The 17,271-nt window shown below is 47.5% G+C and overlaps 1 protein-coding gene across 6 annotated transcripts in view; it reads left to right on the top strand.

Moving 5' to 3' along the window:
* Positions 1–1,148: 1,148 nt before the first annotated feature.
* The window catches only part of BLTP2 (bridge-like lipid transfer protein family member 2), a 26,853-nt gene continuing 10,730 nt past the window's right edge, over positions 1,149–17,271 (top strand). For 2 of the 6 annotated variants that reach the window (XM_082442771.1, XM_082442770.1), the window contains exons 1-24: positions 1,151–1,316; positions 2,191–2,314; positions 2,838–2,887; positions 3,170–3,317; positions 3,502–3,620; positions 3,851–3,911; positions 4,095–4,284; positions 4,881–5,004; positions 5,167–5,291; positions 5,534–5,601; positions 5,702–5,847; positions 6,810–6,928; positions 7,037–7,200; positions 7,360–7,618; positions 8,126–8,331; positions 10,111–11,203; positions 11,644–11,835; positions 11,977–12,179; positions 12,326–12,444; positions 12,566–12,786; positions 13,104–13,294; positions 13,428–13,527; positions 13,665–13,867; positions 14,746–15,040. In XM_082442771.1, coding sequence (XP_082298897.1) covers positions 1,249–1,316; positions 2,191–2,314; positions 2,838–2,887; positions 3,170–3,317; positions 3,502–3,620; positions 3,851–3,911; positions 4,095–4,284; positions 4,881–5,004; positions 5,167–5,291; positions 5,534–5,601; positions 5,702–5,847; positions 6,810–6,928; positions 7,037–7,200; positions 7,360–7,618; positions 8,126–8,331; positions 10,111–11,203; positions 11,644–11,835; positions 11,977–12,179; positions 12,326–12,444; positions 12,566–12,786; positions 13,104–13,294; positions 13,428–13,527; positions 13,665–13,867; positions 14,746–15,040 — 4,588 coding nt within the window. In that variant the 5' untranslated portion in view covers positions 1,151–1,248. Of the gene's footprint in view, positions 1,317–2,190; positions 2,315–2,837; positions 2,888–3,169; positions 3,318–3,501; positions 3,621–3,850; positions 3,912–4,094; positions 4,285–4,880; positions 5,005–5,166; positions 5,292–5,533; positions 5,602–5,701; positions 5,848–6,809; positions 6,929–7,036; positions 7,201–7,359; positions 7,619–8,125; positions 8,332–10,110; positions 11,204–11,643; positions 11,836–11,976; positions 12,180–12,325; positions 12,445–12,565; positions 12,787–13,103; positions 13,295–13,427; positions 13,528–13,664; positions 13,868–14,745; positions 15,041–17,271 lie in introns of those variants that run through there. The other 4 variants (XR_014257794.1, XM_082442772.1, XM_082442773.1 and 1 more) reach the window with 4 other exon arrangements.

The following is a 17,271-nucleotide window of genomic DNA, read 5'->3' as shown; positions in this document are numbered from 1 at the left end:
TTCTCTGAAGGTTCACAGACAGAACATACCTTGAGGCTGCAGATTACAAGGTGGATGGCGGAACTATAGCGCCCGAGAGATAAGTACGAACTTGAAAAAAACAGTGGTGGAGCCCTTGGGAAGATGTGAAATGACCAATAAGAGGATTAGATGAGGAAGGAAACCAGTTGGAGGGGTAAAAGCAACTTTGGGTAACCTAGGTGAAAGTTGAAATGGTGCTTTATCTGAAGAAGTGAAAAAAGTCTCCAAGAGAAATCCTGAAGGATGTTTATGGAGATGAGGATGTCAGAGCAAAGGGATATGAAGTACTTATTTTGAAATAAGTATGTCGAAGAATCTGAAGCTAAAGAATTTTTTTAGATTGTACTGTATTAACATCACTATACTAGAGTTGGAAGGAATCTTTGTCCAATGACTTCACAGAGAAGGAAATAGGCAAAATAAAGTTGGCCCTGAATTCTCTATTTCATATAATTATGTTTGCTTCCTAGATAAATTGTTGCTGAAGAGCAAGAACAATATTCTTTACTTAATACCCCCTGGCCCAGTGCCTAGATTGTGCTATTCACAGTAGAAACTGAAAACTGCAATGAAGGGTCCAGAATGGTGCAACTCATTCCTTTGTGGATGGAATGAGGTGGGATTTTTGAGGCCTTTTAATTACCGCTTGGTTTCCTCCTTAATGATGTTCAGACAAGACTCGAATAAGACAGGATAACTACTTCGTGTGACCCAAGGGTATAACTTCCGCAGTAGCCTCAGCATGAGCCCTAGGTGGCCAAGCAGACTCTATAACTACTCCGGGAAACTGCTTTGAAAGTGGAACTCTCCGTGGCCCAAACGACCCAGCCAAGTCCACTGCCAGCCAGGGAGCGGGCTCAGGCCCAGGCCACTGGCAAACCCCCGGCTCCCCTTTTCCGGGTCCCGAAGGGTGCGCCCGGGGGCGGGGCCTGTGTGTCAGTCCGCTTGAGGGCCGCTCCCCATCGCTCTCCTTCCGGAGCCACGCCTTCACTTCGCGCACGCAGCCGGTCGGCCCCGCTGGATCGCGGGCGCCGGGCGGGGCGCGGCAGGGAGACAGCTGGCTGGCTGGCGGGCTGTGGGGGGGCGGGGCGCACGCGCGCCAACGCTTCCTCGCCCAGCGCCATCCCTGCGCGTGCTGCCTGTCGGCCCGCGGCGGCGCAGCTCGGAGCCGGCGGGAGGGGCGCCCCGGCAGGGCGGGGGCCGGAGCCAGGCCGGGCCGGGGCCGGAATGCCCCTGTTCTTCTCTGCGCTGTTGGCCTTGCTGTTGGTTGCGCTCAGCGCCCTTTTCTTAGGCCGGTGAGGGGATCCCGGCTACGGCGTGTGTTGGGGGGTGGCGGGAAGGGAAGGAAGAGAAACCGAGGAGTGGGTGCGCGCTGGAAAGAGGCGCGCGGGAGGGGGAGGGGTCTTGGGGGAGGTGCTCGGGGTCTTGGGGGAGGTGCGCGGGCAGCGGAGGGGGAGGGGCCGAGGAGGGGGTGCGCTACGCGGGGAGGGGTCGAGCGGAGGCGTACGACCGGAGCTGGCGCGGAGGAACCGAGAGTCGGGGGAGACTGAGCAAGCGGGCGAGGCCTGAGAAGATGCTGAGATTGGGGAGCGGATAGGGGTGTGAATGAGGAGGGGGCCCGGCTGGCTGGTTTTCCTTTCCCCATGCACATGCCCCTGAACGTCCCCTTCCCCGAGCGCGAGGGGCACCAGCATCCTCGCCCTGGGGAGCCGGAACAGGTTTGGCTGCCCAGGGAGAGCGAGCCGGCCGGGTGTGAGCCCGCACTGCCTTCTCGCGGACACCTGTCTGGAGGGCGGAGAAGGAGACCTTTTGTGGGTTATGTGATGGCACATCTGGCACTGATGCCTGTACTTCGACTCCTGTTGGGGCCTCTTCTCTCTACCTCTGGGGTTCCTGAGGATTTGAGAGGTTGCTTTCTTTTGTCTCCAACTTAAATGGTGGAGTTTAGTTCGTCTCATTTCATCTGGGTGGAGGAGACGCTCTGGGGCTAGGGTCCTGATCATCGTGGCTGAATGTATGTGACAGAGTGGTGTTTTGGGAGACAGGAGGGTTGCCAAGAAGATCCACCTCCAGTTCATGTCCCTTTGCAGGGCCTTCTAGGACCCGCAGGGGGTGAGGGAGGCAATAATTGGGAGAGGGGCCTATGAACTCACAAGGATTTTTCTGCAGGTGGCTTGTGGTCCGGTTGGCCACCAAGTGGTGTCAGCGGAAGCTGCAGGCAGAACTAAAGATTGGCTCCTTTTTTTGGATTCAAAATGTCAGTCTTAAGTTTCAGCAGCACCAGCAAACAGTGGTGAGTCCTAGGAAACTTCCTGGGAATGTATGTGGGGTTGATCCAACTGAATTTCAACTTTTAATTTCCTTTTTAAAAATATTCTGGTGGCTTTCTTAGTTAACCCCGGCCTTGCCATCCCTTTGGCAAGATGATTTTAGAGCTAGTTTGGGAACACTGGAATTGATGCAAGTTGTTCTTTTATAAATGCTTATAAGGCACAGGGTGTCCAGGGCATGTATGAAAGATACAGAAGTAAAGCACAGAACAAAGATAACAGAAAGTAGAAGAGCTTACTGTTCTAATATAAGAGGGGAAACAGGGCAACATATCCATAAAAGAGAAATACTAAACAAGTTCAATCAGTGTCATTAGAGAAACAGGATATAGTGCTGAGGAGAGAAGCTGGTGGAAATGGGATGGAGAATACTTAGTGGAAGGGCTATAGCACTTCCTCCTCTTCTTAGACCCCTTCCTATCTTGTCAAGCTGCTCTTGGCTTGCCTAGCAGCTAGTGTACAAAGCTTTTTCCCACACTGTTTTAGGAAATTGATAGCCTGTGGATTTCCAGCAAACTCTTTAGCCATGATCTGCCGTGAGTACCCTATCACCTCACTCTCCTCCTGGGGAATATTTTGGGATTGTGGTTTGCAGAATGAGATTCTTTTACAGAGGCCTCACAGCCCAAGGAGGGAAGTGGGTTCTTGCTGATGTCTCTGGATTAGCCTTGAAGCTATTGTTTTGTGGGACAGATATTGATAACTACTATGAGACTGTCTTCCATGATTTGAGCTACATTTTTAGGGAGGATGGGAAAGTGAATGTGAGGGCGGGGAAGGGATGGACCTGATGGCAGTGAGATTTCTCTTCTGGGCAGACACTATGTGGCCTTGTGCTTTGGCGAAGTACGTATCAGAACAGACCTACAGAAGGTTTCTGGCCTGTTTGCCCCATTCTCCCAGAGTACTGGGGTGCACCAAAAGGAGCTGTCCTTCAGCCCATCCTTATTGAAGATCTTCTGCCAGGTGAGACTACTTTCCCACTTTCCTGGACTGAAGTAGGAATGGCTGGCTGTGGAGTCATGGGTGGATTTTTTTTTTACTGTATTTGAGGCATAATACTAAGAGCTGCCTCTTATTCTTTTTCCACTGGAAAGGAAGGACGTTGCCTTGATGTTAATTATCGTTCATTTTTGCATCTTCTTTTCAGCTATTCTCCATTCATGTAGATTCTATAAACATCATGGTTCTCAAGGTGGCTACTTCTGAATCCTTGTGGCATATTCAGATCAGATATAGCAGTTTTCTTTTGGATAGTGATGGGAAGAGGTAAGCACTGGGTAGAAGGTTTGCTAGTCCCATTCTTGCCTTATAGTTGTTTTAGGGTGGGTGGACGTCAGGGCTTTCTTATCCAGGTGTCAAGTTCTCATTCTGTGTAATTTGAGGAGAGAGTAAGATTAGGCACTTATGCTTGCCTTGTGCCTTCCAGCCAACAAAGCTTGATTGAAGGTAAATGGTGAGGAAAGGGGCCAAGTGCTGTTAATTTTTTCCTTTCCCAGGCTGAAATGTGAGGTGAGCCTAAGTCAGATCAACAGCAAAGTTCTAAAGAGTGGCCAGTTGGTGAGTACGCCATGGTCATTCAGATGCCTTGTTTTCTTCTGGGCATGAGGTATGAAGGAGCTTAGGGCTTACATTCTAGATTCTGTGTGCTATGGGGTTCCCTCAAGGATGTGTTCCAGATCACAGCATTTTGATCCCAAGCTCCCTACACGTTCACACCTTAGAGGAGTATCTTCCCTATAGGAGGACACCTGTCTAGCGGAGCTCTCACTTGCCCTAAAGCTGTGTCTAGAGGTGGGCATCAGAAGCCGGCAGCTGAAGGCGATCACTGTGGATGTGTGGACACTCCATGCTGAACTGCATGAGGGCCTCTTCCATAGTCAGCTGCTGCGCCAGGGCCCAGGCCTGGCATCCAAGCCTGTTCCCTGTTCAGGTAAAGCCCCAGTCAGTGAGCTTCTTAGCTTCCCTGTTCTCAGGTTATTTTGGAAGTAGAAAAGATATAGTGGTCTCACCACTTGTTCAGGTGTGATTTGTTAGTTGCCATGGCCTTTGACCCTGGTCTTTGAGGATAGCTAGAGGAAATAGGGCATTTGCTTGTGGTGAGTGAAAGAACTAACATTTAGTGGGTAATTATTATGAATTAGACCTGTACTATGTGTTTTGTATATGTTCCCATACTAACTCCTTAGCGTTTCACAAATGAGGAAACTGAAGCGTAGGAAGATTAGATAGGTTACTTGACTGAGATCACCTAGCTAGTCAGTAGTGAAAATGGGGTTTAAATTATTTGGCCCGAAAGTCCATATTCTTTTCATTGTAACAACCTGCTCTCCATACTGTTTTTTAGACTCTGGGGAAGGAAGTACAGCAAGTGCCTGGATCTCTGGGATCTTTGCCTTATGACCTAAGATTGGGCGTTTGCTTAGCCTACTTTATATGGGAGGATTTGGCCAAAGAGGGCACAGCATGTTGGGAGACTTAAGAGTGTTAAGGATTGATGGCTCTTGTCTTATTCATTCATGTTTTCAGAGGTGATAGAGAACTTGGCTGAGCCAACTCTGCCTGGCCTATACCTCCTTCAGCAGCTGCCAGACCAAATCAAGGTGAAGATGGAGATCACAAGTGTGGTGCTGTCCATGAATAGTCAAAAGAGGTGAGATCTCTCCTGACACAGAAGTGTGGAGAGTGATAGTTGGAGCTATGTGCTGGGGTCTCCATAACCAGCCTAGTAGCTGCACTGAGCTTGTCTGAGGGGATAAAGGGAGTAAGAATAGCATCCCACATATTTCTAAGCCAGAGTCTGTGTCTGGTCCAGGCACCTCAATTGGACACTGAAGCTGCTGCATTTCCTGTACCACCGTGATGAGGATCAGCTGCCCCTTCGAAGCTTCACAGCAAACTCTGATATGGCACAGATGAGCACTGAACTCCTTCTGAAAGGTCCATGGGTGGGGATACTGGTACTGAGAGAGAATGGGAGGACCAGACACACTCTTCCCCAATGCCCCACTTGGTCTTCTTAATTTAATATCAGTGTAACCGAGGAAGGGGAGGTGGGAACATACTGAAAGAAAATAGTGTTGGTGACCTTCTGTTCATCTCCTTGCCTGCCTCTTACTCTCTCCTAGTCTTACCTCTTGCCCTCCCAGTGTTTCCTTCTGATCTGCCCTTTGCCCTTACAGATGGGTTGTTGCTGTCCCAGAGCCGCCAGCGCATTGTCTGCCTCAACTCCCTCAAGGCTAGTGTGCAGGTGTGTTGACCAAGAATCATTCCTTTTCTTCCATGCATCGTCGCATCATGAGCTAATGAAATTAAACCTAAGCCCACAGTTCTGGTGTTCTTATTTCCAGGTGACCACCATTGACCTCGCAGCCTCCCTGGTTCTGAACACTTGTATCATTCATTACCGGCATCTGGAATTCTCTCACTGGCTGCACATGCTAGCCCTGCAGACCCAAGAGTCTAGTGCATCTGTTCTTAAGCAAACGAAAAAAAGGTCAGTGTAATCTTTTTCAGCCACCATCTTATCAGGTGGATTCTTGGATTTTTTGGTCTAAAGTGGCATTTTGTGTTAAATATGTATATGATTGTTTGATCTTTTTATTTTTGGCTGCGTTGGGTCTTTGCTGCGCTTGGGCTTTCTCTAGTTGCGGTGAGCGGGGGCTACTCTTCGTTGTGGTGTGCGGGCTTCTCATTGCGGTGGCTTCTCTTGTTGCGGAGCACGGGCTCCAGGCGCACGGGCTTCAGTAGTTGTGGTGCGTGGGCTTATTTGCTCCGCGGCATGTAGGATCTTCGTGGAGCAGGGCTCGAACCCGTGTCCCCTGCATTGGCAGGCGGATTCTTAACCACTGCACCACCAGGGAAGTCCCTGATTGTTTGAGCTTTTTAAATCTCAGTTTCAGTAGCCCAGACTCAGTAGCAAACCAATTTTATATATCTTCCACATTAGACTAGACTCTGGCGGTAGAACGACGTCCTCTTTGTTTTTATGTTCTCAATGCCCAGCACAGTTCCTTGTTATACAAAATGAACATTTGTTGAACTGAACTTAAATGATAAACAATATCTCGTCTGCCTTAGATTATAAGGTGACAGATCATGTCAGCAGAGCCATGACTCTCTCCGTGTAGTACTTGCATTGTGTTGCGTAGAGAACTTAAGGTCAGTTCGGAAGCAATGCTTTTGATTGTAGTAAGTTAAATCATAAGATATACTGATTTCATCACATTTGATCTACGAAAATGGCAGTTTCATCTGGTTCAACCTAATAAGTCTCTGTGGATTATCACTGGGAGTGGGAGCGAACTGATGAATTCAGTCTGTTTTTTTTCTAGTTGCCTCCCATCCTAAGAATCACAACAAAACTCACCCTGTCTTTTGAGAGGTTCAGGAATCTGTTCTATAGTAGGAAATTGCAATTCTTTCCTTATCAAACAGTGATGTCTTATCCCTATGCAGAACCTTCCCTCAAATCCTGGCTCCTATCATCCTTAGCACCTCCATCTCCAATGTCAACGTTTCCATTCAGCTTGGAGATACACCACCCTTTGCCTTGGGATTCAATTCCATCTCTCTGGGTAAGGCTGTGCAATGGAAGAGGAACAAGAATCTGTTCATTAGGGGAGCTGGGCCCAATTGATGGCCACTGTGGCTCCAAAGAACTCCTCTCTCCCACCTTTTTTCAGATTACCAACACCTGAGACCACAAAGTATCCATCAGCGGGGCGTCTTGACTGTGGACCACCTCTGCTGGCGGGTGGGCAGTGACTCCCACATTCAGCGGGCACCCCACCCACCCAATATGCATGTTTGGGGTGAGGCGCTTGTCCTGGACTCCTTCACACTACAGGTAGGTGGGGACTTTGATGAATAGTAGCCTGTGAAGTTTCCTCATCCTGCCGTGCTTTAGAGCACTGAGCATCTTTTTTTGGCAGCAGACGATGCATCAGTGCATTACGCAACTGTGTGTTGGCATGCTTCTGATGGAGTCCTTCTGCTTCTTTTCTAGGGTAGCTATAACCAGCCTCTGGGCCTGTCCAGCACTCAGTCAGATACCCTCTTTCTTGATTGTACCATCCGAGGACTGCAGGTAGAAGTATCAGATACCTGTGCTCAATGTCTTTCTCGGATATTGTCCTTGATGGGCCCACAATCTGGGAAGTCAGCTGTCTCTAGGGAATCTTCATTTGGGGAATCTGTGTCGTTACTGTGGAAGGTGGACTTGAAGGTGGAGGACATGAACTTGTTCACCCTTTCTGCCCTGGTTGGTAAGTGGGAAAGGAAATCCATACTGAAGTGGGTAGTTTGTAACCTAAGCAGATTATGCTGCTCCTTCTCACTTAATAAAACCAATTATTTGAAAATTTTCTAAATTAAAGTCATGAAATGTTGGAAGGTCTTGCATAACTATTGGGCTTCTTGATGTTTCTTAAGGGTTTATAAATAGCAAGATGTATAAGAAAAAGATAGCTTTGATATCTGATCAAGAGAATGAGATGCAGTTAGTTTTTTATTTCTTTGTGTATTTAGTTCTAGAGAGTAACTGATATACCTCTGGGAAATTGGTAGGAGTTTGGGAACTTCTTTGGCCCTGCCAGATCTAGTTAGGTTAAAATGGGAAAGGAAAAACTTCCGTAAAACATGAGAAATGAGGTTAGGAAGGTGTGGGGAGTAAAGATAGCTGGAGTGAAGGGAATAAGGAAGGAGGGAGAGTGAGGACTAAAGTTGCCATTTGAGAGCTGAGAACCAAGCCTGACATGGTTTCTGGATGTTAGGTGCTTCAGAGATCCGACTGGACACACTGACCGTCCTGGGAAGTGCTGAAACCTCCACCGTGGGTGTTCAAGGACTTGTGCTTGCGCTGGTGAAGTCGGTCACAGAGAAGATGCAGCCCTGTTGTAAGGCTCCTGACATCCCCACTCCAGTGCTCAGCCTCTCCATGCTCTCCATCACCTATCACAGCAGCATCCGCTCTCTAGAGGTAATGCTTCTGTGGGGAGGTGGAGTCAGGTTGGTTTTTTCCTAGGCTTAGAGCATTTTCCAGTCTTGAGTCATGTTGTGAAACTCACCTATGAGAAATATAACACCTTGTGGTTGTTCTTTTCTTCCTGGCTTGTTGTTTTGTTTTTTGTTTTTCTTTAAGCTGTGTTGGGTGTTTGTAGCTGCGCGCGGGCTTTCTCTAGTTGCGGCGAGCGGAGGCTACTCTTCGTTTCAGTGCGTGGGCTTCTTATTGCGGTGGCTTCTCTCGTTGTGGAGCATGGGCTCTAGGTGCGCGGGCTTCAGTAATTGCGGCACGCGGGCTCAGTAGTTGTGGCTCACGGGCTCTAGAGCACAGGCTCAGTAGTTGTGGCGCACGGGCTTAGTTGCTCCGCAGCATTGATTGATTCCCAGACCAGGGATTGAACTCGTGCCTCCTGCATTGGCAGGCGGATTCTCAACCACTGCGCCACCAGGGAAGCCCTTGTTCTGTACATTTTTAACTCTTAATGTGGAATTTAAAATATATATAAAACTAGAGAGAATATACGAACTTTCATGCATCCATATCCAGCCTCAATAATTACCAACTTATGACCAACTTCATTTAGCTAAACTCTGAGCAGTCATCCCTGCCTTCTGCTCTGGGATTATTTTGAAGCAGAAACCAGACATATAATTTCAACTGTGAAGATTTCAGTGCATATATCTGAAAAATATAGGGCTTTTAAAGGTCACGATCTGGTATCATTTTACTGAAGCACTCAGCTCATCAAAAGACTGGAAGAGATCTGAAGATGGAGGCACTGGAAAGTTTTGAGAGGCTTCCCAATATCTTTCTCCTCAGAGTATCAGACAGACGTAAGGCCCTCTTGAGGGGAGAGTGGGATATGTTCCTGTTCATCAGACTTCAGCTTCCTTTGGAAACTGAAGAGTTTGCTTTCAGAGATTGGAACTCAAAGGAATTTTTTTGTCTTGGGATTTAAATTTTCTGTGCTTAACTATTGAGAATTGACTTTGTTTTTCAAGCTGACAAGGTCTCTACTCCCTTCTTTGAGGCATACTTTCCCATAGGTCAATTGCTGTATTAACTTGTGTGACCAGTACTCTTTATACTTTTTAAGAATGAAATCAAGGTGCAATCAATGCATGAAGCATTTTCCAATTGATTGTTGCAATGGTTATTTTACAGAGTGTGGTTGTTTTAGAAAGATAACTCATGAGCAGAAACATAAAGCCAAATAACTTATTGAGTACATGTGTATATACTGGATGTACTGTGGTAGATACCAGAACTAAAATACGTGGCCTCGGGACTTCTCTGGTGATCCAGTGGTTAAGACTTCACCTTCCAATGCAGGGGGTGTGGGTTTGATCCCTGGTCGGGGAGCTAAGATCCCACATGCCTTGCAGCCAAAAAACCAAAACATAAAACAGAAGCAGTATTGTAATAAATTCAATAAAGACTTTAAAAATGGTCCACATCAAAAAAAAAAAATCTTAAAAAATAAAATAAAATACATGGCCTCTACTCTTAGACAATTTAGAATCCAGTTGAGGAGGACTTAAAAAGTGTAAGTGCTTGTAAGTATAAGTTAAGAACTGTTAGCTCAGCATATTAGTGCAAAGAGGAGCAAAGCAAGGGGGTAATTAACGTGATTACTCAGGAAAGACTTCTGAGTGGAGATGGTTCTTGAGCCAGGTGTGCACGTATAATAGTTCCTGCGTCTCTTGTGTTCTGGGACATTGTAATTGATAGATCCTTTTCTCTTGCTCTCTAAAGGTTCAGTGTGGTGCAGGGCTGACCTTACTCTGGAGCCCTCCAGATCACATGTACCTGTACCAGCATATCCTGGCCACCCTGCAGTGCCGAGACCTACTAAGAGCCACTCTGTTTCCTGAGACTGTTCCACTTGTTGCACTAGAGACTCCAGAGACTGCCTGTGAGCCAGAAGGCTGTCCCCCTGAGTCCTCTCCCCCAAAGCGGCTACTAAGCCTGACGCTAGAGGTGAGCACAGCTAAGCTGACAGCTTTTGTAGCTGAGGACAGGTTCATTACCCTGGCTGCAGAGAGTGTGTCTCTGAGCCGGCACGGGGGTTCACTGCAGGCTTACTGCCCAGAGCTGGCTGCTGGGTTCGATGGCAATAGCATCTTCAACTTCAAGGAGGTGGAGGTGCAGCTGCTGCCTGAGCTGGAGGAGATGATCCTCCACCGGAACCCCTTCCCTGTGCTACAGACCCTCCGGAACCGTGTTTGGCTCCTTTCCCTGGGTTCAGTCTCAGTGGAGTTTCCTTATCAGTATGATTTTTCTCGAACTCTGGATGAGGCTGTGGGAGTTCAGAAATGGCTGAAGGGACTGCATGGAGGAACTCGTTCTCAGGCTTCTCCAAGCTCTGCCCACCTCCCTCCTGATCTACTCTTGAAGGTTCAGCACTTCTCATGGGTTTTCCTGGATGACATTTTTGAGGTGAAACTTCGTGATAACTATGAACTGATGAAGGATGAAAGTAAGGAGAGTGCCAAAAGGCTGCAGTTGCTGGATGCCAAAGTGGCTGCTCTTCGGAAGCAGCATGGGGAGTTATTGCCTGCCCGCAAAATTGAGGAGCTCTATGCCTCTTTGGAACATAAAAACATCGAAATCTACATCCAGCGCTCCCGTCGTCTCTATGGCAACACACCCATGCGCCGGGCACTGCTCACTTGGAGCCTGGCAGGGCTAGAGCTGGTGGCTCTGGCAGATGCCTCCTTCCATGGGCCTGAGCGTGTGGTAGAGCAGGTTCGAGAGCTTGATCCAGGCAGCCCTTTTCCTGTTGAGGGAGTAGATCTTGTCATTCAGTGGTGTCGTATGCTCAAGTGCAGTGTCAAGACATTTCTGGGTAAGTAGTACTTCCCTATTTGCAGGGCCTAGTGTTTGCCCTTGGAGCTCCAGGGAACTCTTTGAGTGATTACAGAGGAGCTCAGTTATATTGGGAAATGTGGCTGTTTTTGGGTGGGTGGAGTGGGATGGGTGGACTCCTCTTCCCTTTCTTTGTTCCTGAATTTCACCCTGAAACCGCTTGGCTAAACACAAAGGTACAACTAACACAGTCATCTTCAGGGTGAGTGCGGCTCTTGGATCTCAGTGTTACTCCCCTCACTGTCTGCTTAGGGTCTCCGTGCACTTTTTCAGCCTTGCTGCCGACTGCCAACTCTTATTCTCTCAGTTGATCTTGTAAAATATCAATAGATGAGTAAAAATAGTAGCGGGGGGAAAAGTGCCTGAGAGTGCTAAGACAGTTTCCTGAGTAGCCGGTGTGTATCCTCCCTATAATAACAGTTCGGATAAGAGACTATCCCCGGTACTTGTTTGAGATCCGTGACTGGCGGCTGATGGGTCGACTTGTGGGCACCGAGCAGAGCGGTCAGCCTTGCTCGCGTCGGCGTCAAATCCTGCACTTGGGGCTTCCATGGGGTAACGTGGCAGTGGAGAGGAACATGCCCCCACTCAAGTTCTATCACGACTTTCACTGTGAGTAGAGGAGGGCAAATGATTTGACTGAGGTGTTGGTGATGGCTGGGGTGGGAGATGAGCTGAGGCCTTTCTGGAGTGAAGGCAGAAGGGAGGGATGAAGTTGTATAGCAGGCTGTGCCCTTTGCTCCTCTACCCCAGCGGAAATCTTCCAGTACACAGTGGTATGGGGCCCGTGTTGGGATCCAGCCTGGACACTGATTGGCCAATCTGTGGACCTCTTGACTAAGCCCTCAGCTGACCCCAGCCCACCCTTGCCCTGGTGGGACAAGAGCCGTCTTCTGTTCCATGGGGACTGGCACATGGACATTGAACAGGCAAACCTGCACCAGCTGGCTACTGAGGTGAGGGGTCCAGAGGAACTGTTTTCTTATTAGGATGGTATGGTTGGGGCTTGTACAGCACATGGGGGAAGAGAGAAAGGTACTGATTTGGGAGGTGAAGGTGATACGTTTATTCATATCTCACCAAGTTTTTGGGGTTGTTATAGGATCCATACAACACAACTGAAAATATGCACTGGGAGTGGAACCACCTGTCTTTTCATTGGAAACCTGGTCAGTTTGTGTTCAAGGGTGACTTGGATGTCAACGTGAGAACAGCCTCTAAGTGAGTGAAGTGATAGATGGGGCCTCAACAGGGTATGGGACTCAGGGTGAGGGGAGAGGGGAAGAGCCGAGGGGCTGCAAGTGACCAGGGCACTAAGGGCCAGGGCTCTGTTGTGAGCCAGGTATGATGACTGCTGCTTCCTTCACCTGCCTGACCTCTGCATGACACTGGACCTGCAGTGGCTATGTCATGGGAACCCCCATGATCACCATGGTGTCACTCTACGGGCCCCAGAGTTCCTGCCTGAGGTGCCCTTGGGCCAGCTTCATGACTCCTACCGGGCCTTTCGCTCTGAGAACCTCAATCTCTCCATCAAGATGGATCTGACTCGGCACAGTGGAAGTGAGGCTTGGATCTGGGGCAGTGGGGAGGAAGGGCTTGGGAGGATGAACTTAAGACACCAAGGACTTCAGCTTGACCCTCTGGAGAGGGGATAGGAAAAGAGCAAAGGAGGGTTTGGGTCAAGATCTTTTTTTGGAAGAGGATTGGTGAAAGTAGAGAGCTTGGGTCTTTGAAAGGAGAGGGTGTTGGGGATATTGAGTGTGAGGCTTGAGTGCTGTTTGGGTTTTTAAATCTCTAAAACCTGAAGCTAGGGAAGGATTTAGCTTCGTCTCTGTGTTTTAACCACAGCTAGGAAATGTCTATTGTTTCCTTTGCAGCAATATCCCAGCCCCGAATTCTGCTGTATAGTAGCACCCTGCGCTGGATGCAGAACTTCTGGGCAACTTGGACTAGTGTCACAAGGCCTATTTGTAGGGGAAAGCTCTTCAATAACCTGAAACCCAGCAAGAAGAAACTTGGCCAGCACTACAAGCAGCTTTCCTATACTGCACTCTTTCCCCAGCTGCAGGTCAGCTTTGACAGTGCTACTGACACCTGCAGTTCTGTTCCCCTTCTCTAGTTTTCTTGTTTTCTCTTATCGGGTCTCTGAATCGTCTCTCTGATGCCATCCTTCATTCAGTGTTATGCTCTCTTGTTGCCAGGTGCATTATTGGGCCTCATTCGCCCAGCAACGTGGCATCCAAATTGAGTGCAGTCAGGGCCACGTCTTCACTCGGGGAACTCAGCGGCTTATACCTCAAGGTAAGATCAAAGGCTCCCACCACTTGTCCTTGCCTATTCCTTGTCCTCTTTCTCTTTCTCGGTTCCCTTCCCTTCTCTTTCTGCCCCACACTGTTCTGTGCGGGTTTGCATGGGCTCTGTATGCCTCTTTTTCTCAGCGGGCACAGTGATGCGGCGCCTCATCTCTGACTGGAGTGTGACCCAGATGGTTAGTGACTTAAGTCAGGTGACTGTTTACCTGATGGCCTCGCCCACTGAAGAGAATGCTGACCACTGCCTTGATCCCTTGGTAACAAAGACCCACCTATTGAGCCTGTCCTCCCTTACCTACCAGCGGCACAGCAATCGCACGGCTGAGGAGGTACCGCCTGACACATTCTCTTTACTGCCTTATCTGTATCAGTAGGTGTCTTAGTCGGCTCACGCTTCCATAACAAAATACCATAAACTGAGTGGCTTAAACAACAGAAATTTCTCACACTTCTGGAGGCTGGGCAGTCCAAAATCAGGTGCCAGCATGGTCCTGGTGAGGACCAGGTTCTGGTGAGGGCTCTCTTTCTGGCTTGCAGATGGCTGCCTTCTCACTGTGACCTCACCTGGCAGGAAAAGCAGGAAGCTTTCTGATGTCTCTTCTTATGATGACACTAATCCTGTCATGAGGGTCCCACCCTCATGACCTCATCTAAACCTAATTACTCCTAAGGCCCCCATCTCCAAATACGTCACATTGGGGATTATGGCCTCAACATACGAATTTGGTGTGGGTACATAATTCAGTCCATAGCAGTGGGTTTCACGCTAAGTCCCTGGTGATGTTCCTAACTACACTCTAATCATATATGTTGTTACTTTATGATGCACTCACTAGTATCAGCATCCCTCTTTTTGAAAATTCCTTTTTTTCCCTCTCCTTGTAAAGATAGTCTCGTGCTCTTCAGGAAATAGAGTGAAACTTTTTGTTTCTAGTGCCTTATTTGGTGGTCCCCCCAGCCCCCCACACACAATTAAGGAAGGATTTTAGTTGAAATTCTCTGAGTCATTTAAAATACAGTGGATATAGTCAGAGTGTAATCTAGTGCACACACTAAGACCACTTAGGTTTTCTTTCTCTAGGGTTGTCTTGTATCCCTCAGAACAGGTCTGTTACTCAACAAGCATGTTTTTTATCTCTGCATTTGTGGTCTAGGAGGAATGTTGGGAATTTCCATGCTACTCTGAGGTTCTTTTCCTGTTTCTTAGGAGCTCTCTACTCGAGTTGGGGATCCTGCCTTTTACACACATCAGCTGCACTTGGTAGATTTACGGGCTTCTTGGACAACCACCAATCGGGACATTGCCTTTGGTTTATATGATGGCTACAAAAAGGCAGCTGTACTCAAACGTAATCTCTCTACTGAGGCTCTGAAGGGGTTAAAGATTGATCCCCAGATGCCAGCCAAAAAGCCAAAGCAGAGTGTCCCGACCAGCGCCCCAGCCCCACCTCCTGTCAACACTCCCAGCTTTAGTGGACAGCCTGATAAGGCGTCTTCAGGAGGTAAACTGCGGGAGACAAGACTCCATAGGGTTAGGTTTAGAATATGTTTGTGGGCTTGGACAGGAGTTTGAGAAGGACTAAATTATGACTGGTTCGATCTGTGTGTAAAGATGAAACTTGTTTTTCCATATTAGGCCACCTAAGTCTTACATAGCAGTGATGGGGGGCATTAAAGGGTCTGGTCCATGGGACTTCCCTGGCGCTCCAGTGGTTAAGACTCCACGCTTCCACTGCAGGGGGCACAGGTTCAGTCCCTGGTCGGGGAACTAACATCCCACATGCTGCACTGTGTGGCCAAAAAAAAAAAAAAAAACTTGTCTGGTCCTTTGGCCAGGAGAAGAGGATCAGGAAGGAGTGATGACTTAGAATGACTAAAGAAAAGAAACAAAGGATTAGAGAACTGTTTTGTGTTTTGATGAATTAATTTGTTCAGTCAATAAATGTTTATTGAGTAGTTAATAGGCACAGAGCACTGTGCTGGGTTTAGTGAGAGATACAGAATATATGATATTTTACTTGACTCAACAAGTTTATCATCTCTGGATGAGCTAAGATTAGTTCATTCATTCACTGAATCAATCACTCATTCATTCATAGATTCACTTTTTAGCTTTACTGAGGGTTTATAATGTACCAGACATGACCGTAGACATTAGGGATGTAAAGATGAGGGGGAAGCTCTGAAACTAAGAGTCATGAGGGACTTCCCTGGTGGTCCAGTGGTTAAGACTCTGTGCTTCCACTGCAGGAGGCACGGGTTCGATCCCTGGTCAGGGAACTACGATCCTGCATGCTGTGCAGCACAGTTTGGGGGGGGCGGTGCGGGGAGAGTCATGAAGACGCTTTGTAAGAATGTTCAAGAAGAAAGTATTTAAATCAGCATAGGGTAGTCTAGAAAGGCTTCACAGAGAAGATAATATAATTGAGATGGGTCTTAAAAGATGAGTAAGTGTTTGATAGGCAAAGAAAGAAAAGAGGGCATTTTAGGGAGAGGGAATAACAAGTACAGAGGAATGTAAGTTCATGGTGAATTTAAGAACAAGGTGAAAAATGATAAATGCCGCTAGAGAGAAATTAAAGAATACGTGAGCTGTTCTTGACTGTAGTGAAGGGTTTATTGAGGAAGTAGCATTTGAGCTGGACTTTGAAGGCTTAGTATTGTTTGAACATGTGGAAATGAGGAGCAAGGGCATTAAAAGCAAAGGGAACATCCTGAAAAGGAGTGGAGTTGGTCAAGCTCAATATGTTCAGAGCAGAGTGAACAGTCTGTTTGGGTTGGCATAGAGTATAGCTACAGGTGAAGATGCTGGAAGGGAAAACTGCAGGTAGACCATCAAAAATACAAGGCTAAGGAGTTTTTGTTCTTTATTCAGTAAACAGTGGTGAACTACTGAAGGTTTTTGAAGAGGGGTGTGTCATTAGAATCTTACTTTTAGGAAGATAAATCTGGCAGTTGTGTGGGGGACGACTGGGAAGAAACTGGAGGTGGGGGAGACAAATTAGGAAACTATTATGGTGTCTCAGCAAGAGGAAAGGAGAGCCTGAACTAGGTAGAGGCGAGATGAGGGGATGAATAGAAATGTTATTATGTGTGTAAGAGATTTGGCAGCTGGTTGGAAGAGGGAGTTAAAATAGGGATAAAGTGATAATGATTGAGGCTTTGAGCCTGGTGACTGGCCTGATGGTAACTAGGAGAGCCAGAGGCTAATAAACAGGTTTGGGGAGGTATAGAGTTGTTGAGTTCATATTTGGACATGCTAAGTTTGTGGTGTAAGTAGTACCTCTAGGTAATGTCTAAAAAACGGGTGGAAATGAGGATCTAAAAGCTTAGGGCTAGAGGTAGAGACTTAGGAGTTTCAGCATAGAACTAAGAGTTAATGCCAAGGAGATAATAGTTGCTTACTGTGTGGCAGGTACCCTGCGAAATACTTTATGTATTATTATTCCATTTAATTCTCTCAACAACCATATTAGATAGTTACTGTTATTTTACCCACAAGGAAACTGAGACAGAGAGTTTAAAGCAAGCAAGGTTACAATCAAGTAACTGGCAGAGATAGGATCTTGAACACAGGCAGACTAGTCTAATTCTGGAGACTGTGCTCTTAACCACAACACTATTGGACAAACTCTTTAGAAAAAAGAAAAGGGAACAGGCCAAGGATAGACCTTAGGGGATATACTTATCTCTAAAACCTGGGAGAAGGTAGAGGATCTAAAGTCATAATCAG

Source organism: Balaenoptera physalus (assembly GCF_965194825.1).
Source record: "Balaenoptera physalus genome assembly, chromosome: 20".
Lineage (NCBI taxonomy): Eukaryota > Metazoa > Chordata > Mammalia > Artiodactyla > Balaenopteridae > Balaenoptera > Balaenoptera physalus.
The sequence above is the reverse complement of the archived record's forward strand: the minus strand, read 5'-3'. Positions and strand labels throughout refer to the sequence as shown.